The sequence below is a fragment of the Carcharhinus amblyrhynchos genome, chromosome 4 (assembly GCF_965287045.1).
Source record: "Carcharhinus amblyrhynchos chromosome 4, sCarAmb.v2.hapA, whole genome shotgun sequence".
Classification (NCBI taxonomy): domain Eukaryota; kingdom Metazoa; phylum Chordata; class Chondrichthyes; order Carcharhiniformes; family Carcharhinidae; genus Carcharhinus; species Carcharhinus amblyrhynchos.
In genome coordinates, this window is record NC_137327.1 from 63,210,737 (window position 1) to 63,237,044 (window position 26,308).

Consider the following 26,308-nt stretch of genomic DNA (forward strand, 5'->3'; position numbering starts at 1 on the left):
GCCTAACCAACGTTCTGTACAACTGCAACATTAGACTCCAGCTCTTATATTCTATACCCCTTCCTATAAAGGCCAACTAACCATAGGCTTTCTTCACCACACTCTCCACTTGCACTGCCACCTTCAAAGACTTGTGCACTTGCACCCCCAGGTCTCGCTGCGATTCTATACTCCTTACGGGCTTACCCTTTATCATATAACTTCCCCCTACTTTATTCCGGCCAAAATGCATCACCTCACATTTATCCAGATTAAACTCCATTTGCCATGTATCTGCCCAATCAACCAGCCTATCAATATCCCACTGTATTGCCAGACACTGCTCCTCACTCCCTGCCATTCCAACCATCTTGGTGTCATCAGCAAATTTGCTGATCACTCCACCAAATCCCTCTTCCAAATCATTTATATACACTACAAAGAGAAGACGTCCCAGTACTAAGCCCTGCGGCACCCCACTAGTGACAGACCTCCAGCTAGAAAAAGACCCCTCCACTACTACTCTCTGACTCCTCTTTGCAAGCCAGTTCTCTACCCATCTAGATACCTGACCACATATCCCATGAGCTTTAATCTTCTGTACCAACCTACCGAGAGGGACTTTGTCAAACGCCTGACTGAAATCCATATAGATGACATCAACGGCTCGTCCTTCATCAACCATTTTTGTCACCTCCTCAAAGAATTCTACCAGATTCGTAAGGCAAAACTTCCCCTTGACAAAGCCATGCTGCGTATCCTTAATCAGATTGCAATGCTCCAAGTGCGCATACATCCTATCCCTAAGAATCCTCTCCATCAACTTACCTACCACTGACGTTAAGCTTACCGGCCTATAGTTACCTGGGCTATCCCTCCTACCCTTTTTAAACAACGGTACCACGTTCGCTGTCCCCCAGTCCTCTGGGACCTCACCTGTGTCCAAAGAAGAGACAAAGATTTGCGTCAGAGGCCCAGCAATCTCATCCCTCGCCTCTCTAAGCAGCCTAGGATAAATGCAATCCGGCCCCGGAGATTTATCGGTTTTAATGCCCTCTAAAAGCCCTAACACCTCTTCCCTGGTAATCAATAGATCTTTCAATTGGTCTACTGCTCCCTCAATGACCGTACTAGACATCAAGCCCCTCTCCTTTGTGAATACTGACGCAAAGTATTCATTCAGGATCTCCCCCATTCCCTCTGCCTCTAAGCACAATTCCCCACATCTGTCCCTGAGAGGACCGATTTTACCCCTAGCCACCATTTTGTTCTTAAGATAGGAGTAAAACGCCTTTGGATTCTCCTTAACCCTACCTGCCAAAGCCATCTCATGCCCCGTCTTTGCTCTCCTAACTCCCCGTTTGAGATCCCTCCTACTCTCTCTGTATTCCTCCAACGCTCTCTCTGTTCCCAGCTGCTTAGACTTGACATACGCCTCTCGTTTCTTCCTAGCCAGGTCTTCTATATCTCTAGTAATCCACGGTTCCCTAATCCTACCTTTCCCATCCTTTCTCCTAACCGGCACATGCCTTTCCTGCACCCTTTGCAGTTTTCCCTTGAAAGACTCCCACATGCCTAATGTGGTCTTGCCTTCCAACAGCCTATCCCAGTCTGTATCCCTAAGCTCCTGCCTAATCCGGCTGTATCTAGCCTTCCCCCAATTTAGCACCCTCCCCTTAGGACAGCTCTCATCTTTTTCCATTCGTATCCTAAAGTAGACGGAGTTGTGGTCACAATTAGCCACATGTTCGCCTACCGCAACCTCAACCACCTGACCTGGCTCATTTCCCAGAACTAAATCCAGTATCGCCCCCTCTCTAGTCGGGCTATCTACATACTGTTGCAAGGATCCTTCCAATACACATCTTACGAATTCCTCCCCATCAGACCCCCCAGCTCTAAGCACCTTCCAATCCACCCCAGGGAGATTAAAATCTCCCACTACAAAAACCCTATTCTTCCTACACTTATCCAAAATGTCCCTACATATACCCTCTTCCACTGCCCGCGGGCTATCGGGCGGCCTATAGTACACTCCTAGCATAGTAATGGCCCCCTTCCTATTCCTCAACTCCACCCACAGAGATTCAATTTCCAACCCCTCCATGATATCCGCCCTCTGCACCGCTGTGATCTGCTCCCTAACTAAGAGCGCCACTCCCCTTCCTCTTTTCAACCCTCCTCTGTCACGCCTACAACACTTATACCCTGGAACATTTAGCTGCCAGTCCTGCCCCTCCTTTAACCATGTCTCTGTCACTGCCACCACATCTAAATTCCTCGCGAACATCAAGGCCCTAAGTTCATCCGACTTTCCCGTCACACTCCTTGCATTAAAACAGATGCACCTAAGACCCTCAGGCCCTCTGGATCCTCCTTCTCCTGGGGGATTTTCCTCTCATCTAGACTTACCCTGACCTCCAACTCACTCCCAGTGCCTGAGCTGTCTCTCTCCTCCCCACCCCCCCCCTCCATACTAGTTTAAACCCTGCCTTAACACTCCAGCCAACCTCCCAGCTAAAATATGTGTCCCCTTCCCATTTAAGTGTTCCCTATCCCTCTTTTAAACCTCGACAGCCGAAAATAAAGTTTTCCCACTAGCACCATTAAAAGCTTATCAATTAATTTCAGATTAGCTGCTGTTTGATTTTTTACTTGTTGCTTCTGAATTTGCAGCAGGGTTTCAAGTTTTGTACTGTCTGTTATAGCTGCCAAGTCTGCGGGACTTGTAGCGGGTGCTAAAGGAATTTATCCTGATTTCATAAGTTCTGCTGCTTATTCCATTTGCTCCAAGACATTGGTACAGTAATTTGCATTCCTTTTGGACTACATTTCACTCATGACTGATATGTAACCCATGCATACATGGGCAGGATGCAGTTAACAAAGGCTATGTCGCTGTATGAAATGTGGTCAAGCAGAACATTAAACATGTTTAAGAAGCACTTCCACAACAATGATCGTTCTGCAGTACTTGATGACAGAGCATGCTGCATAACCTCACCATCCCTTGCCATGAGATATACAGCAGAGAAAGAGGAGGGATGGTGGAGGTAATGAATACTTCCTCTTTTTGATCGGGCTGTCCATTATCAACATGACCCAATTCTTCATTAGCCCAGAGTACCGCACCTTACCTTCCCTTTGTTATTGATTAACAAAGCAACTTCTTGGTTACAACACTGAAAGAAAAAGCCATGAAAAAGCAACTCTGAGCCATTAAGGACCAACTGCAGATTGTATCACTTCAACATGGACAGGAACAGCAAGGCACTGACAAGGCATAATAGAATAAATGCTGGACAGCAAGATCTTTATCCACTGTGCCATTGCTGCCACCACAGGGTAATACCACTGTAATTCAAGCAATGAGGACAGATCATGTGACATCATAAGACCACAGGTATTTGCAGCTATAGTGGCAGTAGTCTGAGTTTACTTGGCAGCAAGGTGGACTTCCACTGAAGTATTCAAACGTTGAGTGACTTGTGCTGCAACATAGTTGAACCATCAGCCATCAAATGTTTTATTATGGGTAGGCTCAGTGTTCTCATTGAGATAGCCACAATTTACCTTTTATTTAATACAAATTATTTACAATACAGCAACCATGCTTTACTTCCACTGCTACACACAGACTTGGGTATATGTGTTTTCATATACAGTATATGATGGCATCAAAATCTCAGTCCTCTTTTGACACATGAGCACCCTTGAATCTGCTGACTGAAACATCATGTGGTACACACAACTGTTTGTGGACACATTTTGGCAGAGACATTTCCTGATGGAACAGTGCAGGAATCCTGATTCTCAAGCCCTTCCTTTACTGCGACACTTAGTTTACAAGATCAGTGCTCTAACTACTGAGCTATGGAGTTAACCACGATCTACATTGCAAAGAATGACTTCAAAGTTTGCGCATAGCCCTGTGCCATGTTGGTGCTGGAATCCTCCATGCACATTAACATTGTAAACAAGGTTTCTGCCAGATCTACCAATGCACTGAATATATATATATATATACCCATCCATCTAACCTCATTTGTATCCTCTGCAGTAGAATGTGGTGTGCCCTTGCCCTCTGGTAAGCTGGTACCTACACTACATGCCAACTTTCCTCGCTGCAAGTCATTCATGTCTGACGTACCCCATGTCCAGGACCATTCTAGCTCCTGGTACTACAGGCAAGGTACTAGCTTGGATAGAAGATTGGCTGACTGGCAGATGGCAGAGAGTGGGGAATAAAAGGGTCCTTTTCAGGATGATAGCTAGTGACTAATGGTGTTCTGCAGGGGTCAGTGTTGGCACCACAACTTTTCATTTTATACATCAGTGATCTAGATGAAGGAATCAAGGGCATTGTGGCTAAGTTTGCAGATGATACAAAAATAGGTGGAGGGATAGCTAGTATTGAGGAGGCAGGGAGGCTGCAGAAGGACTTTGAGGTTAGGAGAGTGGGCAAAGAAGTGGCAGATGGAATACAATGTGGGGAATTGTGTGAGGTTATGAATTTTGGTAGGAAGAATAGATGCATAAACTATTTTCTAAATAGGGAGAGAATTCAGAAATCAGAAGCACTAAGGGACTTGAGAGTCCCAGTTCAGGATTCTCTTAAGGTTTACATGCAGGTTGAATTGGTAGTTAGGAAGGCAAATGCAATGTCAGCATTCATTTCAAGAGGACTAGAATACAAAAGCAGGGATATACATCCCTGCTTTTGTATTTTGGACCTCTTGAAATGAATGCTAACATTGCTCAGGCTTTATAAGGCTTTGGTCAGACCACATTTTGAGTATTGAGAGTAATTCTGGATCCCGTTTCTGAGGATGGATGTGGAGAAGTTCTGGAACTTCCTCCAGAGGATGTTCATGAGAATGATTCCAGGAATGAAAGGAGAGGTAAGAGTGACAACCCTTGACATCAGGACCGCATTCGACCGAGTTTGGCATCATGGAGCCTAACAAAGCTGGAATCAATGGTTTCGGGGGCAAATACTCCAGCGGTTGAAGTCAGACCTGGTATATAGGGAGATGGTTGTGGTTGTGGAGGGTCAGTCATCTCAGCTCCAGGACATCTCTGCAGGAGTCTCTCAGGGTAGGGTCCTAGGCCCAAATATCTTTAGCTACTTCATTAATGACTTTCCCTCCATCATAAGGTTAAAAGTGAGGATGTTTGCCGGTGATTGCATATTGTTCAGCACCATTTGTGACTCCTCAGATACGGAAGCAGTCATGTTCAAATGCAACAAGATCTGGACAATATCCTTGCTGACAAGTAGCAAGTAACATTTGTGCCATACAAATGCCAAACAATGACCATCACCAATAAGAGACACTATAACCATTGTCTCTTGACATTCAGTGCTGTTACCATCATTGCATCCCCCACTGTCAACATTCTTGGGGTTACCATTGACCAGAAATTCAATGGACTCACCACATAAACACAGTGGCTATAAGAGTAGGCCAGAAGCTAGGAATACTGTGGCAAGTAATTCACCTCCTGATTCCCCAAAGCCTATCCATCATCTCCAAGGCACAAATTAGGAGTGTGATGGAATACTCCCCACTTGCCTGGATGGGTGCAGCTCCAACAACACTCAAGAAGCTTGACACTATCCAGGACAAAGCAGCCTGCTTGATTGGCACCACATCTACAAACGTCTCCCTCCGCCACTGACACTTAGTAGCAGCAGTATGTACTATCTACAAGATGCACTGCAGCAGTTCACCAAAGTACGTCCAAACTCACGACCGCATCCATTTCGAAGGACAAGGGCGACAGATACATGGGAATACCACCACCTGCATGTTCCCCTCCGAGCCACTCACAATCCTGACTTGGAAATATATCGCTGTGCCTTCACAGTCACTGGGTCAAAATCCTGGAATTCTCTCCCTAATGGCATTATAGGTCTATCCAGAGGACATGGACTGCAGCGATCCTAAAAGGCAGCTAACAACCACCTTCTCAAGGGCAACTAGGGATGGGCAATAAATGCTGATGTGGATATGCCGGCGTTAGACTGGCGTAAACACAGTAAAAAGTCTGACAACACCAGGTTTTAGTCCAACCAATTTATTTGATAATAGACTCACAAGCTTTCGAGGTCTAGGAGACCTCGAAAGCTTGTGAGTCTATTATCAAATAAATTGGTTGGACTAAAACCTGGTGTTGTCAGACTTTTTACAATAAATGCTGACCAGCAGCATCACCCATATCCCACGAAATAATAAAAAAAAAGAAAAGCTCAATATATGAAGAGCTTTTGAGGACTCTGGGTCTGTACTCAGAGTTTAGAAGGATGAGGGGGATCTCATTGAAACTTGAAGAATACTGAATAGAATGGACGTGGGAAAGATATTTCCATTAGTAGGTGTGACTTGAATCCGAGGGTACAACTTCAGAACGGTGGGATGATCCTTTAATATCGAGATGAACAGTTCAAAGATATGCAAGTTAGGTTAATTGGCCATGCTAAATTGCCCCTTAGTGTCAGAGTAAAAAGGTGAGTTTATGGGACTGGAAGGGATTGTTGTTTGTGCAGACACAATGGGCCAAATGGCCTCTTCTGCACTGTAGGGATTCTGTGAGGAGAAATTTCTTCAGCCAGAGGGTGGCAAGTCTAAGGAATTCATTGCCACAGAACGCTGAGGAGGCCAGGTTATTGAGTATATTTAAAACAGAGATAGATTGGTTCTTGATTGGTAAGGAAATCAAAGATTACAGGGGAAAAGCCAGGAGAATGGGGTTGAGAAACTTATCAGCCATGATTGAATGGTGGAGCAGACTCAATGGGCTGAATGGAGCTGGTGACTGAGTATGACAGCAAATGAGTAGTTACTCTTCATCACTATCTTCTTGCTCATCCACTGCTGCTTTGCTTTCTTAAAGCAGAAAGGCACAAGAGTGGGGTTGGGAAGGTTGTTGGGAAGAAATAAGATTTGCATTCTTACACCATCTGAAACTTGTCAATTTGATTGGGTTGGATGTGAAGAGAAGGAATTAGGTGTGAGAATATCATTATCTTTGATTGTTTTAAGCCCTGCTGCTGGCCTCAGCACTCCTTTGTTATATTGGTGTCCACTTTTCCTTTAACGGGGTAAGTACATCCAGCTATGCCTTTCCCCTGCTGCTTTTCTGTTACTGCTTCTGGAATGAACCACCTTGTCTTGCAAGAAAGATGGAAATGTTTCACTAAGTGTGGTGCAGTATGGGTTGGTGGTGGAGCTATCACAGTTGAATAGCTAGCTGTTTGTGCAAGTTACAACATGGGCTGGTGAAGGGGTGAGCTGAACTCTGAATGTTAGGTATAAACATAGTTGGGAGGTGGGTGATAGGGGTGTAGTGAATTGAGCTGTGTTGGAGACTAGTGCTGTTAGTAGGATATGGCATTTAAAGATGCATTCACTTGCACTCATGTTGAGAGGGCCAGAATACAAGAGTAGGGATGTACTTCTGAGGCTGCATAAGGCTGCATAAAGTCAGACCCCATTACTCCGCATTTGGAATATTGTTAGCAGTTTTGGGCCCCATATTTAAGGAAGGATGTGCTGACCTTGGAACGAGTCCAGAGGAGGTTCACAAGAATGGTTCCAGAGTGAAGAGCTTGTGTTATGAGGAATGGTTGAGGACTCTGGGTCTTTTATATTAGAGTTTAGAAGGATGAAGGGGGATCTTATTGAAACTTACCGGATACTGCGAAGCCTGGATAGAGTGGACGTTGGAGAGGATGTTTCAAGTCATAGGAAAAACTAGAACCAGAGGGCACAATCTCAGGCTAAAAGGACGATCTTTTAAAACAGAAATGAGGAGGAATTTCTTCAGCTGGAGAGTGGTGAATCTGTGTCTGTATTCATTGCAAGTGTGAGGTTATCCACTTTGGCAGGAATAATAGTAGGAGGGATTACTATTTAAAGGGCGAAAAGCTGCAGCATGCTACGGCACAGAGGAACCTGGGGGTCCTTGAGCATGAGTCGCAAAAACCCAGCCTGCAGGTGCAGCAGGTGATCAGGAAGGCAAATGGGATGCTGGCCTTTAAAGCTAGGGGGATTGAATATAAAAGCAGGGAGGTCTTGCTGCAACTGTACAGGGCATTGGTGAGGCCGCAGCTGGAGTACTGTGTGCAGTTTTGGTCGCCGCACTTGCGCAAGGATATTTTGGCCTTGGAGGGAGCGCAGAGGAGGTTCACTAGGCTGATACTGGAGATGAGGGGGTTGGACTATGAAGAGAGGCTGAATAGACTGGGTTTGTACTCGTTGGAGTTTAGAAGGATGAGGGGGGATCTTATAGAGACGTATAAGATAATGAAGGAGATGGATAGGGTAGAGGTAGAGAGATTCTTCCCGCTCAGAAAGGACAGCAGGACTAAAGGGCACAGCCTCAAGATAAGGGGGTGGCAGTTTAGAACGGAGTTGAGGAGGAACTTCTTCACTCAGAGGGTAGTGAATCTCTGGAATTCTCTGCCCGTTGATGTGGTGGAGGCCACCTCGCTAAATAAATTTAAGACACGGGTAGATAGGTTTTTGGTAGGCAAGGGGATTAAGGGTTATGGGGAGAGGGCGGGAATGTGGAACTGAGCCACGACAGATCAGCCATGATCTTATTGAATGGCGGGGCAGGCTCGAAGGGCTAGATGGCCTACTCCTGCTCCTATTTCTTATGTTCTTATGAAGTTCAGAAGGATGAGGGGGGTTCTTATTGAAACTTACAAGATACTGCCAGGCCAGTATCTTTGCCACAGAAGGTTGTAAAGGCCAAGTCATTGAGTGTCTTTAAGACAGAGATAGCTAGTTTCTTCATTTAAGAGGATCGGGAATTATGAGGAAAAGTCAGGAGAATGGGGATGAGAAAAAAAATCAGCCCTGATTGAATGGCTGAGCAGGCTCGATGGGCCGAGTGGCCTAATTCTGCTCCTATGTCTTATGGTCTTATGGCATGAGATCTTGCAGAATGTATAAAGGTTCTTGGCGCTAGACTGCTGACATGTCTGCGGCAGCCTTTGGCCTCCACTGCTTGCTAACTGCCTGTGGGAGGATGTCCTGTACTCTCACTCCCCAGCAATCCTGCAGACAGTAGATGTGTATCCAGGTCCTTGGCCTAGATGGCTGGCGTGGCTGGAACAGCTGTTTACTTGCACTGCCATGGCACTGTTTGCTGGGAAGGTATCCTGCACCCATGCGCCCTCCACAATTTTCCTGTGGATAGAGGATGTTTTTCCTCTTCTCCACCTTTTACACCAAGGCTTCTAGTGCAGCATTCAAGAAGTTTGATCCTTGAACCCCATTGGTTTTTTGTTGGAAACCAGCGAAGCAGTTAAATATTTTTAAAGCAAAGATAGATTTTTAAACAGTAAAGGAATCAAGGGTTATGGTGAGTGGGCGGATAAGTGAAGCCATGATCCTATTGAATGACGGAGCAGGTTCAAAAGGCCAGATGGCTTACTCCTGCTCCCAGTTCTTATGTTCATATTTAGGTAACAGCGTATGGTACTCTGAGGTTCTTCAACAAAATTGCAATAACACCTGATATTTACAATATTTGCCCATTCCTTAGCCAAGATACAGCTTCCAGTTTCTCAGTATACTATCGTAGATAGACTTTAGGTTGAGGCCTTATGACCCTTTGTGACAGTAACCCTAAGCTTCAGTATGTTCCTCACCACATAATGCTGGATGTTGGAATGTGCCAGTCTACAACACTCAAATTGTGAACAACTCTTGTACTGGAAATTTAACAAGTTTCAGAGTAACAAAATAACATTTTTCATTGTCCTCCAATGATGTCTATGTTGGTACGTGTTTCCCAGGAACAACCTGTAGAATAGAGAGTACTGCATCACAGAACTTCTAGTCATGAACCTCAACAAAAACCACATGTCTTTCCAAACTTCCTTTGCAAAGGCATATTCCAGGCAGAGTTGGACAAAGTTCTTGAGGGTGGCGTGCAGAGGGATTGAGACCTCAGCTGTGTCAGAAGGATCTGATAGTGGGCCTTCCTCACCATCATGCAATCTAAGTCTAGATGCTTGTTCGCTGTATTGGACAGTCTGCTCAGGGAACCATCGAACAGAATCCATCATTTCATTTTCTTGCAGAGCCTCAAAATGTTTTGTGTAGACCTTTGCCTGTTCTACATGTAGTCAAATTTAATGCAGCAAAACATTTTTCAGAAGGGCTAGGTGGTATACCACAGTCCAATGCAGCAATTTCCCTCCTATACTGTGTTATTTGCTGCACCTTCTACACATTAGGCACTCTTACTCAGACACATCCTGCATCTGCTCCAGCCAAAATGCACTTCCTCTTTAAGAGTTGCTCCCGCACATGAACAGAAGCCCCCTGCTGAAGGCATGCAAGCCAATCATCTGCATATTCTAAAATAACATTTAAATGAACATACAGTGCAAAGTTTTCATGCTGGCTTCATCAAAAGCAACTGGCCCAGCTTTATCTCCTGATCTCTCAATCCAAGTCCTTTCCTTTCAGAGTAAAAGGCAATCTTCTGGTCATCATACAACAAAACAAACACTGAGTGACTGGAGAATTACAGACTGATTCAGGATGATTTAGTTTGTAGGGACTGGGATTATTTTCTCCAGAAAAAGACTAGAGACCCAAGAAGTTTTTAAAAGGGTCACAATTTCAAGATGGTGATGAGGATAAACTTCTTTACTGAGTTGAAATGTATAGCCTCAGAAAGTGGTGGAGGTGGATTCCATCGGTGATTTCAAAAAAGAGCTAGATACTATCCGAAAGTGATCAATTTAGAGGGTTATGGAGATTGGACTGGAGAATGGGCCTAGCTGGGTAGCTCTTTCAGGAACTGGTGCAGACACAGTGGGCCAAATGGCTTCTTTCTATGCTATAAAATTCTTATGACCCTGCAAGTATGAAGGCTAAGGATGGAATCTTATCAAAAAATGACAAAGTGTGAGGATCTGATTGGTGTGTTTCTCTCCAGAGAATAGGTAGGTTTTCTCACCAGTTATTATGGCATTTTGTCAAAGGAAAATAACTGTTTCACAGTGCCATTTTAAGGGGCAAGGACTAATATTACCAGCAAAGAAGTCTTTTTAAAGGGCACTTCAATCAGAGGAAAATATAACCTTCCCCCACCACGGTCTCAGCAGCTACCCCCCTGCCCCCCCATCCCCATGATCATAGCTGGCTGGCATTGCTTTGTCTTTCTTCCCAGGAGTTATACGCAACTTTACACCTCCCCAGGACATCCCAGGGTCAAGCTCATGTGTGAGTGAACTTATTGTAAACCTTGCCGACATGACGTCACATCAGTGCAGTTTGAAAATATGGCTGGGGGGAGGGGTCTTTATAATTGTATTTAAATTTATTAAAATACATTTAAATGAGATTCTCATTAGTGGTGGGGAAAAAAACTCGCAGAATGCGATCTCTCCGATTTTGTCGCCGTTCTAACAGCAAAAACAGGATGAAAGTCACTCTTTAAGGGTGGATTAGGAATGTAAACACCAACATAGAATGTGCTAAGCTAGTAGGGGAGATAATGGCCCAGTAGTACTATCATTGGACTATTAATCCAGAAACTCAGCTAATGTTCTGGGACCTGAGTTGGAAACCTCCCATGACAGTTGGTGAAATTTGAATGCAATAAAAAAAAATCTGCAATTGAGAATCTACTGATGACAATAAAACCATTGTTGATTATTGGGAGAAAAAAACACCTGATTAATAATACCCTTTAGGGAAGGAAATCTGCTGTCCTTATGTGGTCTGGCCTACATGTGACTCCAGATCCACAGCAATGTGGTTGACTCTGAACTGGTCTCCAAGGGCAATTAGGGATAGGTAATAAATGCTGGCCAGCCACCGACGCCCATGTCTCATGAATGAATTTTAAAAATGAATTTTTGTGCAATAGATTTGATGTAATCAAACCACAAATATATCTATTTCCAAAATTCCCTGGATGTGGAAAAGGTTCCAATGGATTAGAAAAATATTAATATAATGCCCTTATTTAAAAAGGGAGGGAGGCAGAAAGAAAGAAATGATAGACAAATTAGGAAATTATTAGAATCCATTATTAAGGAAGTAATAACAGGACGTTTGGAAAGTCAAAACACAATTCATCAGAGTCAACGTGATTTTGTGAAGGGTAAATTATGTTGGACTAATTTCCTTGAGTTCTTTGAAGATGTAGCAAACAAAATGGATAATGGGGATCCCTGTACACGTAACTTATCTGGACTTCTAGAAGGCATTTGATAAGGTGGTGCATGAAAAGTTATTACTGAAAGTCAGATCACATGGAATTAGGACTTTGGTGCAGTTGCAGGTAGCAACTAGCACTCATGAAACAATAGGCAAGTAAAGGTACCACTTCAGGTAAAAGCAAGGAAGAACAGAGAAATTTCAGGAAGCAAAAACCTAAACATTTTCAAAAGTGCTGTGCAAGATTAGTATTAAGGAATGAATGACAAATAAATGCAGTTGTACTTTCACAGCTTGAAGTAATCAAAGATGTATTTATTCTGTTTTCTCAGTAAAAATTTTCTTTTCATCTTTTGTTTTCCAGTGTTCCTAAATCCAAACCCCTGGTATTTGATATAATTGGAGATGGGAACCTGCCCCGGATCAATGTCCTTCAGCCTTTGCTCCGCAATAAGATAGGGAACCCCTTGCTGATCTATTCACGTTTACTGTTGGGTCAAACAGAGAAGCTGCCTGTTGTCCTGAGAAATGATGGTACCTTACCAGCACAGGTAAGATAGTGAACCCTCTGTAATGCATTGGTGTAAAATGCACATATGTTAGTTTCACAAACTTCATTCTTAACACTTGTGTCAATGTTCTCATGTGAGGATACTCGAGATGATTAACAGTAGAAAAATGATCTCATTGTGATGTAGAACTAAGAGATAATTTATATTGTTCCCATGACTTTACTCTGGAAGAATGTGCCAGTTTAAGTGAAGAATGAGAAGAGGATGAATTGGTGATTATAGCTTCATGCATTCTGTGCCTACGATACCATGTCCATTAGTTGGGTGTTCAATCACATGATAGAAGTCTGAATACCTCATTTTTCCCCCAGGTTTTGGTTTTCTCGTTAATCAGACAACCATAAAACTCCCATGCTGTAATGTCTGGTTAGTAATACAGTCTTGTCTTTTGGACACTGTCATTATGCAAAGGGGCTGAATATCTGTCTCAGCTGGGAATACCACCTCATAAGAACATAAGAACATAAGAAATAGGAGCAGGAGTAGGCCAACTAGCCCTTCAAGCCTGCCCCGCCATTCAATAAGATCATGGCTGATCTGTCGTGGCTCAGTTCCACATTCCCGCCCTCTCCCCATAACCCTTAATCCCCTCTCTCATCAAAAACCCATCAACCCGCGTCTTAAAAATATTTAGCGAGGCAGCCTCCACCACTTCAATGGGCAGAGAATTCCAGAGATTCACCACCCTTTGAGTGAAGAAGTTCCTCCTCAACTCTGTTCTAAACCGCCCCCCCTTTATCTTGAGGCTATGCCCCCTAGTCCTACTATCCTTTCTGAGCGGGAAGAGTCTCTCCACCTCTATCCTATCCATCCCATTCATCATCTTATACGTCTCAATGAGATCTCCCCTCATTCTTCTAAACTCTAACGAGTACAAGCCTAATCTATTCAGCCTCTCCTCATAGCTCAACCCCCTCAACTCCGGCATCAGCCTTGTAAACCTCCTCTGCACTCCCTCCAAGGCTAAAATATCCTTGCGTAAGTACGGCGCCCAAAACTGCACACAGTACTCCAGCTGCGGCCTCACCAACGCCCTATACAACCGCAGCAAGACCTCCCTACTTTTATATTCAATCCCCCTCGCGATGAAGGCCAGCATCCCATTCGCCTTCCTGACCACCTGCTGCACTTGCAAGCTGGGTTTTTGCAACTCATGCACAAGGACCCCGAGGTCCCTCTGCACCGTCGCCTGCTGCAGTTTTTCTCCACGTAAGTAATAATCCTTCCTACCATTATTCCTACCAAAGTGGACCGTCTCGCACTTGCCAACATTAAATTCCATTTGCCATTTCCTGGCCCATTCGCCCAGCCTATCTAGATCCTTCTGTAGACTCTCCCCACCCTCCGCGCAATTTGCCTTTCCACCAATTTTGGTGTCATCAGCAAATTTCAACACCCTGCACTCCATTCCCTCCTCCAGATCATCTATATAAATGGTAAATAGCTGAGGCCCCAGCACCGACCCCTGGGGCACTCCACTAGTCACCATCCGCCAATCCGAATAGCACCCATTGACCCCCACTCTCTGCCTCTTATTTGACAACCAGTCCTCTATCCACGCTAATACCCTACCCCCAACTCCATGCCCCCTGACCTTCTGTAATAACCTCTTGTGAGGCACCTTGTCAAACGCCTTCTGAAAATCCAGAAAGACCACATCCACCGGCTCTCCTCTATCCACCGCCCTAGACACATCCTCATAGAACTCCAGTAAATTTGTCAGACACGACTTCCCTTTAACGAAACTGTGCTGCGTCTGCTCTATCAAGCAGTTCCCCTCAAGATGCCTCGCTATTTCCTCCTTGATGACGGATTCTAACATTTTACCTACAACAGATGTTAAACTAACAGGCCTATAATTCCCCGCCTTTTGCCTGGCACCCTTCTTAAACAACGGATAGCTTTGTGTCTACCTTTGGCAAAAAATGTCATCAGTGGCAAAAGTAACTGGCCAGCTACAAGCTCCATTTAGTCTTTGATATGACACCTTGTTCATCCATATAATTCTGCAATATGATTTATTGACCTGTGGTAACTTTCCTTGATGTCAGGAGAATCAGAGGTCAGACAGAGAATATAGTCCCTATATCCAAGTCTAACCCACACTATAAATCTGCTCAATTTGGTATAATCAGGTTTGGCTAAAATATATAAATATAAGAAATAGATTTATACTTTTAATTTCTAGTCTATCTCCTCTATTATTTTGGCATCCTACTGTCTGTTCCCTAGAATTAGCATCTTTTCCATCATCAGATTTTCTATCACTTCAATTTAGCCCTGTTGATTCTTCTTTGATTATTTCCCCACATGTAGCTATGTATGTGAAATATCATAGGTATTGGCCAAATCTGCTGCATCTCAGATCTTTGGTGCCTGATGCTTATCTAAATAAATTTTAGTGGTTGCTGGATTGCTATTGTAGAATTCCTCCATAATCATAAGTTCCCTCACAATAATAAAGGTTTGTTCCAAATTTAATGAGCAACATTTCAATTTACTCTGCAGGTATGGTTCTAAACTTGAATCGATAAGTTTCAAAGACAAGCACTGACTATTATTCTTCTGTCTCAAATTGCTCCTCTGTTGGACGAATGTACACATTTACAGCTGCACCTGTCAGGACACATTCAGATCCAAGCATCCTTTAGTCACTTTACATCAGAGCTATCTTTTCAAATGAGATTAGGTAATAAACAAACACTTTAGCTGAATCAAAATCTTCAATGAAATCAGACTCATCATCTAAACCACTAACTCTTCTTTCTTTCTTTGATCTCAGCTTTTCTTTAGCCAATTCATATTTGATTTCTTTCTCTCTTTGAAAGTCAATGTTTTGAATCTCCTTTCTCTTCTCTCCTCTTACTACTTCAAGTTTTTAAATTTATTTTTCCATTTCAAGTTGCTTCATTTGCAACTGAATTCTAGCTAATATTTGCTATGAAACACCTGTTTCAGGTTTCTCTTTTTATTTTAAATGCTGGGTAATTATTTCTAATTATGTCATCCTGACAAAATCCTGCTTTTATTTCTATATCCAATTGATCTGCTAACTCTCTTTGAATGGACTTGGTGGAGTTTAGTGCGACATTTTCTCCTCCTAGAAAATTATTTGCAATAGTCAAAGCCTTTTGAGTTCCAAACAATTAATCTCCTTCAATTTACATTGGTGTTTCATGAATTAAGCTAACATGTTATAGCTTATAGATGTTGACTTAAAGCATCGCAAGTATTCCCTCGTGGTTAGGATTTGCTGCTTTCACTGCTGCAATCTGTGTTTGATTCCTGACCAGGAAAGTAAATTTGCTGATCTTTGAGATCAATGACAATTGTTTAAGGCAGCATGGTGGCACTGCTGCCTCCCAGTGCCAAGGACCCGGGTTCGATTCCTGCCTTGGGTCAGTGTATGTGGGGAGTTTGCACATTCTCCCCATGTCTGCAGGGGTTTCTTCCGGGTGCTCCAGTTTCCTCCCACAGCCTGAAGGATGTGCTGGTTTATGCATCGAGCCAGAGGAAATGGATGAGGTATTCAATGAATACTTTGTGTCAGTATTCACCAAAGAGAAGGGCTTGGTGGATGATGAATTTGGGAAAGGATGTGTAGATAGTTTGAGTCATGTTGAGATCAAAAAGGAGGAGGAATTGGGGTTCTTCAGAAACATTAAGGTAGACAAGTCCCCAGAGCCTGATGGGATATACCCCAAAATACTGAGAGAGGCGAGGGAGGAAATTGCTGGGGCCTTGAGAGAAATCTTTGTATACTTACTGGTTACAGGGGAGGTCATCAATACATCAATGACATTTTCTTTCTTTGGACTCATGGTGAACAATCACTGAAACAACTATATGATGACATCAACAAGTTCCATCCCACCATCAGACTCTCCAGAATCGGTTGCATTCTTGGACACATGCATCTCCATCAAGGACAGTCACCTCAGCACCTCACTGTACTGCAAGCCCACAGATAAACTCACGATGCTCCACTTCTCCAGCTTCACCCTAAACACGTTAAAGAAGCCATCCCCTACAGACAAGCCCTCCGTAAACATAGGATCTGCTCAGATGAGGGGGATCGCAACAGATGCTGAAAGATGCCCTCATAAGAACAGGATATGGCGCCCGACTCATCGATCGACAGTTCCAACGCGCCACAGCGAAAAACCGCACCGACCTCCTCAGAAGACAAACATGGGACATGGTGGACAGAATACCCTTCGTCGTCCAATACTTCGCCGGAGCAGAGAAGCTACATCATCTTCTTCAGAGTCTTCAACATGTCATTACGAAGACGGACATCTTGCCAAGGTCATCCCCACACCCCCACTTCTTGCCTTCAAACAATCGCACAACCTCAAACAGACCATTGTCCGCAGCAAACTACCCAGCCTTCAAGGAGAACAGTGACCACAACACCACACAACCCTGGCACAGCAACCTCTGTAAGACATGCCAGAGCATTGACACGGATGCCATCATCTCACGTGAGAACACCACCCACCCTATACTGTTGCAACTTGGCCAACATTGTCTACCTGATACGCTGCAAGAAAGGATGTCCCGAGGCATGGCTCATTGGGGGACCATGCTGACGCAACGACAATGGATGAATGAACACCGCTCAACAATCACCAGGCAAGACTGTTCCCTTCCTGATGGCAAGCACTTCAGCGGTCACAGGTATTTAGCCTCTGACCTTCGGGTAAATGTTCTCCAAGGCAGCCTTCATGTCATATGACAGTGCAGAGTAGCTGAGCAAAAACTGATAGCCAAGTTCTGCACACATGAGGATGGCCTCAACCGGGATCTTGGGTTCATGTCACACTATCTGTAACCCCCACGACTTGCCTGGGCTTGCAACTTCTCACTTACTGTTCTGTCTGGAGACAATACACATCTCTTTAAACTATGCTTAATGCTATCTCCACTCACATTGTCTGCACCTTTAAGAATTGATTAGCTGTAAAGACTCGCATTCTAATCAGTATTCTGTAAACTGTGTGCCTTTATATGCTCTGTCTGTGACCAGAACTCTTCACTCACCTGACGAAGGGGCAAACCCTGAAAGCTAGTGGGTTTACTATCAAATAAACTTGTTGGACTTTAACCTGGTGTTGTGAGACTTCTTACTGTCTTTACCCCAGTACAACACCGGCATCTCCATGTCATACAGGGGAGATCCCGGAGGATTGGAGAATAGCAATGTTGTTTCTTTGTTTAAGGAGGGTAGCAAGAATAATCCAGGTAATTACAGGCCGGTGAGCCTTACATCAGTGGTAGGGAAATTATTGGAGAGGACTCTTCGAAAGAGGATTTACTCCCACTTGGAAATAAATGGATGAATTAGCGAGAGGCAACAGGTTTTGTAAAGGGGACGTCATGTCTCACTAACTCGATCGAGTTTTTCGAGGAAGTGATGAAGATGATGAGGGTGGGGCAATGGGTGTTGACTACATGAACTTCAGTTAGGCCTTTGACAAGGTCCCTCATGGAAGCCTGGGTGCAGAAGGTGAAGTCGCATGGGATCAGAGGTGAGCTGGCAAGGTGGATACAGAACTGGCTCGGTCATAGAAGACAGAGGGTAGCAGTGGAACCAGTGTTTCTGAATAGAGGACTGTGACAAGTGGCGTTCCTCAGGGATCAGTGCTGGGACCTTTGCTGTTTGTAATATATATAAATGATTTGAAAGAAAATGTAACTGGTTTGATTAGTAAGTTTGCAGATGACACAAAGATTGGTGGATTTGCGGATGGTGATGAGGACCATTAGAGGATACTGCAGGATATAGATCGGTTGGAAGCTTGAGTGGAGAGATGGCAGATGAAGTTTAATCCAGACAAATGTGAGGTAATGCATTTTGGAAGCTTTAATAAAGATAGGAAATGTACAGTAAATGGCAGAATCCTTAAGAGTATTGATAGGCAGAGGAATCTGGGCGTATAGGTACATAGGTCACTAAAAGTGGCAAAGCAGCTAAAGAAGGTAGTCAAGAAAGCATACGGCATGCTTGCCTTCATCGGCTGGGGCATTGAGTTTAAAATTTGGTAAGTCATGTTGCAGCCTTATAGAACCTTAGAAACTTGGAATATAGTGCTCAATTCTGGTTGCCACGCTACCTGAAGGATGTGGAGGTTTTGCAGAGGGTACAGAAAAAATTTACCAGGATGTTGCCTGGCATGGAGGGCATTAGCTGCAAGGAAAGGTTGGAGATACTTGGTTTGTTCTCATTGGAATGACGGAGGTTGAAGGGTGACCTGACAGAAGTCTATGAGATTGAGAGGTTGGACAGAGTGGATAGTCAGAAGCTTCTTCCCAGAATGGAAGAGTCAATTACTAGGGGGTAGAGGTTGAAGAGGCAAGGTTTAAAAGAGATGTACGAGGCATTTTTTTTACACAGAGGGTGTGGGTGCCTGGAACTCGCTGCCGGAGGAGGCAGTGGAAGCAGAAAAGATAGTGAGTTTTAAGGGGTGTCTGGATAAATATGTGGATAGGATGGGAATAGAGGAATATGGGTCCTGGAAGGGTAGGGATTTTAGTTCAGTTGGACAGCATGGTCGCTGCAGGCTTGGAGGGCCGAAGAGCCTGTTCCTCTGCTATAATTTTCTTTGTTCTTTTCTTTGTTCACCAATTTATCTCACACCTTTGAATTAAATGCACTAATGCCAAATTTTATAAAAGTATTGGCAGTCTAAACATTCATCACAGAATTAAAACTCCTCAAAAATCTGTTCAGATTCATCATTAGCTTTATCCAATTCTTCAAGTATGATCTCGAAGTCCCTGCTTCTTCACTCTGGGACATTCATCCTGAGTATGCGTTAACTTTTCCTTGTGAATCATTCCCCCAATATTACTGTTCCACTTTCACCTTCATATATGACCAGATTTGTTATACATACTTTATACTTCATTGTTTGCCTTTAATTTTTCTTTTGTAACAATATGTGCACCCAATATTGCATCATAGCAGAACTCCTCATTTGTTACATGAAGAAAATGACTGTTCCCCCCTCAGTATTTATTGTTCATGTAGCAGACATCATCTTTTTCAGATCTAACCACAGTTAAAACCAATTACCTGTCTAAGTGTATCAACCTCTGTAAAAGGTATTGAAAGTCATGATATTGAGTCAACTAGACATGTATTCAATAAAGTTTAAAAGGGCGAACGGATCTTAGGTGGATAAGAAGGGATTTAACTGAAACCTACAAATTGTAACTGGGCTGGACAGACTGGATGGAGGAATGATGTTTCCTCTGGGTGTGTGCGTGCGTGTTATCGAACAGGGGGTCATAATCTCAGGATATGGGGTTGGCTATTTAGAATTGAGATGAGGAGAAACTTCTTCACTTAGAGGGTGTTGAACTCTATCACTGAAGGCTGTGGAGGCCAAGTCATTGAATATATTTAGGGAGAAATAGATTGATTTCTAGACTCTAAAGGCATCAAGAGGCATGAGGAGAGTGTGGGTGTATGATATTGAGATGGAGGATCTGCATTAATTATATTGAATAGTGAAGCAGCTACAAAGGTTGAATGACCTATTCCTGCTCCTATTTTCTATACTTATATTTATATTATTTTCTTCAATGGAAAACTCACCATTTTCCAAATAGGTATTTAGGCAAGAAATAAAACCATGAAGGGCAGACCTTGTTTTTGCGTTAGCAGAGTTTTAGCACAAGTCCACATTTTCAACACAATTCTTCCAATCATATTTTCAGAATCTAAATCATACCTGATGGCAACCAGAGTGCAACAATTTAAACTTGATTCCACAATAGCCATAAGGTTGGAATTTTCTGGCTGTTCACAGAAGTAGGATTCTCTGATCCCTCTGAGTGAAAGGAGATTTGGCTGAGTACCAAATTCTCCATCCTTGCTTGCAGTGGAAGCAGGACATGAACAGCCAGAAAATTCTGGCTAAGGGTTTTATGTCCAAAGCAATTTAGGTTAGGATTTTCTGGCCCTACTGTGCTAGGACCCATCTTGAGGGAATGTGGCAGGCCTGTCAAAAAATCCATTGAGTTTCCACAAAACCAGATGATCCAAGTGGTGGGCAGGGCCAGACAATCCTGCCTTTATGTTCCAACATCCTCCTTTGCTATTCCGTTAGAACTCAGATAGGCAGGCAGTGTCTTCATACATCTTAATTCAAAGAGACATATATTGGCTGTCTACATCAGCAATGATGCTTTCAGTCAGCGCGGTGGCACAGTGGTTAGCACTACTGCCTCACAGCGCCAGGAACCTGGATTCAATTCCGACCTTGGGTTACTGTCTGTGTAGAGTTTGCGATTCTCCTAGTGTCTGCGTAACTTTCCTCTGGGTGCTTCAGTTTCCTCCCACAGTCCAAACGTGTATGGATTAGGTTGATTGGCCATACTAAATTGACCCTAGTGCCAGAGGGATCAGCAGGGTAAATACCTGGGGTTACAGGAATGGGGGCTGGGTGGGATTGTTGTTAGTGCAGACTAAATAGGCTGAATGGCCTCCTTCTGCACCGTGGAGATTCTCTGATTTGTTAAGTCTGCTCTTATATGAACACATGTGACTGCCCAATTAGTGCCCACTGCCTGAATAAAACTCACCCTCAAGTCATATACAATTGCTACCTGTGACCTCTGCTGTTACCAAAAATGACTCCGTGTCACTGCCACACACTAGTGGAAATTGAAGGTACCAGAGCTATTCTCTTTTGATGGAATGTGTTTGGTTGATTAATAGATACAGGTAACTGACTCACCTATATAATAGATATAGGTAACTGAAATCTATGCTTTTGGTTTTACAATTATCTCCTCATCCATGTGCAGACCAATGAGCTATTTACCTGAGAGATTGCTGAGGCTCCAGAAAGTATACTATTGAGCATTTTGTGATGCCAGGTAAAAGTCCTCAAAGTTTTCAATTGGGTAGTGTACGCTTCTTTTTGAGTGATGCCCTGAGGGCCCAGTTCCTCATGGACAGTAGTTTACCGATATCCATTTGTATGTAAAGTATAACTTCCCTTGACAGAATTTGTCCTTGATAATAGTGTGGCTCTATACAGTTTATACTTCAGGCAAAAATGTTTATGAGAGTATCATAGGAGTGTAACATTTATACACAACGGCAAGACAGATAAACTTGATGCTCATTGTTTTCTAAAACTGATACCCTTGTTATTTTTCCCAAATGTCTGTTCAGTGGTATATGTAGGATAAATTGTATTTTGAGAAATAAGGGAGGGTGGGCAATTTAATATATCCAAGCATATTTGCCCCTTAGTTTGCAAATTGCATATCTTTAGAGAAATAATATATCTGTTGGATGTTTTCTTGATAGGTATCTGTCAACATATCTGATGCAAATGGGGTGTTTTCGCTGAAGGACTCTAATGGAACTATATGCATGTATCCTAAAAAACATTATATTAAAGAAGAGTTCCCAGAAAAAGGTAACAAACAGAAAACTAATTGCTTTTAGTAGTAGTTTGTTTTATAGGGAGCTGAACAGGACAAAATAAATGAACCTATAGTTTATAGCATAGACTGGGTCAGAGTAGACAAAGGAGGTCTCCCTCCGCAACAGGAACACTTGGGTAGTATTAACATTTCACATTTCCGCTGGGACTCCTCTACGAATTCAAACCAATATCAGGGCATCTCTCTCCTGCCAGTGATACTGACACTGTAAGAAGGCCTGACTGAACCCAAATAAATTAATGTTCTGTCTCCTCATTTTGTTCTGCAGTCAATTTCCCAGCATTTTGACATGTTTATACAGCGTGCTCTTCATATTCATATGTAATGGGTACCCTGTGTTCCAAAAGAATGAATAGAACACAAAAATGTTTTTGAAGTCCTAGTGACCAGCCAAATTTACAATCGTTCTCTACACTATTTTTCTCGACTTCTTCCTGCTGATACTTTGCTTAAGCCTTGAGGTAGTTGTTCTGCCAACTTTTACTATGTTTGCCTGCAGCTCTATCAGAGCCATACTGATTTCCTCAATAAGAATTCCCTTGCTCCCATTGCAGCACAAGGCAATGGTAAGAGGCCTGGACTGGAGATTATTGTTGTATTGAGGAAGGGAGTAATTATAAGAAGTATTGCGACAGAATTATTTAGAAAATGAAATGTGCCATTGAGGGAAAAACCATGATATCCCTTAACAGGGAAATGGAAAAGTATTCAGAAATAAATACAAAGAGGTGGAGGGAAATTGGGTCAGATTATCCAATTGAAGATTTAGCGTAATTATGATGAAGCGTATTGTTTCCTTATGTGTGACCTGTCACAATGGAAACTCTCAAAATTTTTGATGAACATTTCCAATTATTCTATTAGTTCAGATTCCCAATAGTGATTTTAATTGGAAATCTCAACTTGCAATACAATCTGATTCTGACCCCTTTAATAGCTCTGATTTCAAACTATTATTTCTGATTAGTTTTAATCTAGGTATCAAAGTAAAGCTGATCTTGTTTTATTTTCCACATAGTAAAAGAAAGTTGCATGAGCATTATCAACCTCAACCATGGGGAAGAGGCAAAGTTTGATGTTACATTCCAACCAACCTTGGCTCAACATCTAGAAGGAGCACTGTACTTGACAGTGTTCAGTAACAAGTATGAGGACACTATTATACAGTTAATTGGTGAAGGGTATCAGGATGATATCACTTTTGACAACATCCATGGACTAATGCGACCTGTCACAATGGAAACTGTTTCAAAATTTCTGGAGGACGAAGACATTAAAGGTGAGGATTATTTGCAATTTCACTGCATTAGAATGTAAATAATTCATCAAAATCACAGAAAGATTGAACATTTATGCTTCTGAAGGAGGAAATTCAGTCCATCAAATCTGCTAGTCAAGTGATCCAGCTCAATCCACTTTCCAACTTTTCGAATGTAGCTTGTTAGTTACAGCACTTCAGTTACATATCCAAGTACTTTTTTTTAAATTTGATGTTTGTTTCTCCCTCTACCAACCTTTCAAACAGTGAATTACAGACACCCACCAGACTCGGAGAGAAGATTTTTCCTCAATTTTTCTATAAACCTTAAACCAATATCTTTAATCAATTCCCCATGATCAATGACCTTTCTGCTAAAGGAAAATGGATTTATCGTATTTATCCAGGCCACTGTTAATTACCCCTCAGTGTCCTCTGTTCCAAAAAAAATACCAGCCTACCTGTGTGAATTCTCCATTTCTGGAAGCAACTTTGTAAATCTCCTCTGTACCTAATCTTGTGTGATCACATCCTTCATGTAATATAAGGAGCAGAACTGTACACAGTACTCCAGTTGTGACATAACTAGAGTCTTCTACAATAGTAGCTTAACCTCTCTTATCTTTTACACTTTGCTTTTGTTAATAAAGCAAAGTGCTCCTTATCTACAGATTCTGCCGCCTCCAGGAGATCTGTGGACTTGAACTTTACTCCTGAATACTTGATCCATTACTGTGCATGTGTGCCAGCCATGGTATTATGGACTTGGCTCAGGCTGTCTTTCCCAAAGTAACCATCATTGTCATTAGAACATAGAAATTAGAACCAGGAGTAAGCCACTCAGCCCTCTGAGCCTGCTCCACCATTCAATAAGGTTATGGCAGATTTGATTGCAGCTTTAGCTTCACATTCCCGCCTACCTTAAATAAGCTCTCACCCCCTTCCTTATCAAGAGTGTCTATAGTTCAGCCTTAAAACCATTGAAAAATTCATCTTTCACTGATTTTTGAGGAAGAGTTCCAAAGACTCAGTAAACTTTTGAGAGAAAAAAATCTCATCACCTGTCTTAAATGAGCAACCCCTTACTAGTTCTAGCTTTCCCACAGCAGCAGTCATCTTTCCACATCCATCGTGTCTAGACCACAAGACTATGTAGCATAGAATTTTACAGCACAGGAGGAGGCTTATCATGTTTGCATTGATTCCTGAAGTAGCTATCCAGCTAGTCCCATTCTCCAGTTCTATCTCTCTGGCCCTCAAAACTCATCACTTTCAAATATTTATCCAGCTCTCTTTGGAAATCTCCTGTGGAATTAACCTCCACCACTCTCCTAGGAAGCACATGAAATAAGTCTTCAAAGGCCAGTGTCCCTTCATCAGATTTCCTTTTATTCACGAGCTCTATTACATTGCATAAAGTGCTGCAGATTCACAGTCAGAATCTGGATATATATGCATTCCAAATCCCAACAACTCTGAATAAAGAAGTTGCACCTCATTTCACTCCTAGATCTTGTGTGTTTCAAATAAGTCACCTTATTCTCTTCTAAACTCCAGCAGATACAATCCTAACCTGTCCAACCTTTGGCATCCTGGTGGCACAATGGTTACCACTGGTGCCTCATAGTGCCAGGGACCCAGGTTTGATTCCTGGCCTGGGTCACTTCCAGTGCTGAGTCTGCACATTCTCCCTGTGTCAACGTGGGTTTCTCCGGGTGCTCTGGTTTCCTCCCACAGTCCAAAAGACATGCTGGTTTAGGTGTATTGGCTATGCTAAATTCTCCTTCAGTGTACTTGAACAGGCTCCAGAGTGTGGCGACTATGGGATTTTCACAGTAAGCCTACTTGTGACACTAATAAATAAATAAACTTTAAACTTTCATCATAAGGGAACACAACCATTCCTGGTATTAGTCCTGTAAGCCTTCTCTGAACTGCTTCCAATGCATTTACATCCTCCCTTAAATAAAGAGACCCATACTGCACAAAATACTATGTGGTCTCTTGAATAACTGAACCATAACCTCTCTATTTTTTGTATTTAATTCTTTTTACAATAAGTGATGACATTCTATTAGCTTTCCTAATTACTTTATATACCTACATACTAACCTATTGAGATGCATGTGCTAGGATACCCAGATTGCTCTATAGAGCTCTGCAATCTCTCACCATTTAGATAATATGCTTCAGTTTTATTCTTCCTGCGAAAATGGACAATTTCCATGGATAAGTTTTTATTACTTTCTTCTCTGTATTTCTAAAAAGGGCAAGTATGAGTGTGAGGCCAGTATGTTGTTGCCAATGCAATATGTGGGAGGTCCTGGAGGCTCCTGGTCTCCCAGACATCCATATCTGTGCTGGGTGTGTGGAGCTGCAGTCCCTAAGGGACCGGGTTAAGGAGCTGGAACTGCAGCTCGAGGACCTTCGTCTCATTAGAGAGAATGAGGAGGTAATTGACAGGAGCTACTGGCAAGTGGTCACACCAGGGCAACGGGAAGAAGGCAAGTGGGTAAAGGTTAGGAAGGGGAAAGCTCACGTGATGGAGAGCACGCAGTGGATGTCCCCCTTCAAAATAAGTAATAAGTACTCCTGTCTGAGTACTACTTGGGGGGGACAACTCACCTGGGGGAGGAAGCGATGGCCAGGTCTCTGGAGCTGAGCCTGACCCAGTACTCCAAAAAAGTAAGAAAAAGAGGAGGAAGGCAGTGTTAATAGGGGACTCCATAGTGAGGGGATCAGACAGGCATTTTTGCGGACGCAGACGGGAGTCGCGGATGGTTGTTTGCCCCCCTGGAGCTGGGATCCAGGATGTCTCTGGACGCGTCCCAGACATC

At 43.0% G+C, this 26,308-nt stretch overlaps 1 protein-coding gene across 1 annotated transcript in view; it reads left to right on the plus strand.

Moving 5' to 3' along the window:
• The window catches only part of hydin (HYDIN axonemal central pair apparatus protein), a 1,114,396-nt gene that overhangs the window by 870,650 nt on the left and 217,438 nt on the right, over positions 1 to 26,308 (plus strand). Inside the window, exons 62-64 of the mRNA XM_080187991.1 lie at positions 12,538 to 12,724; positions 22,074 to 22,185; positions 23,232 to 23,492. Coding sequence (XP_080044117.1) covers positions 12,538 to 12,724; positions 22,074 to 22,185; positions 23,232 to 23,492 — 560 coding nt within the window. The remainder of the gene's footprint in view (positions 1 to 12,537; positions 12,725 to 22,073; positions 22,186 to 23,231; positions 23,493 to 26,308) is intronic.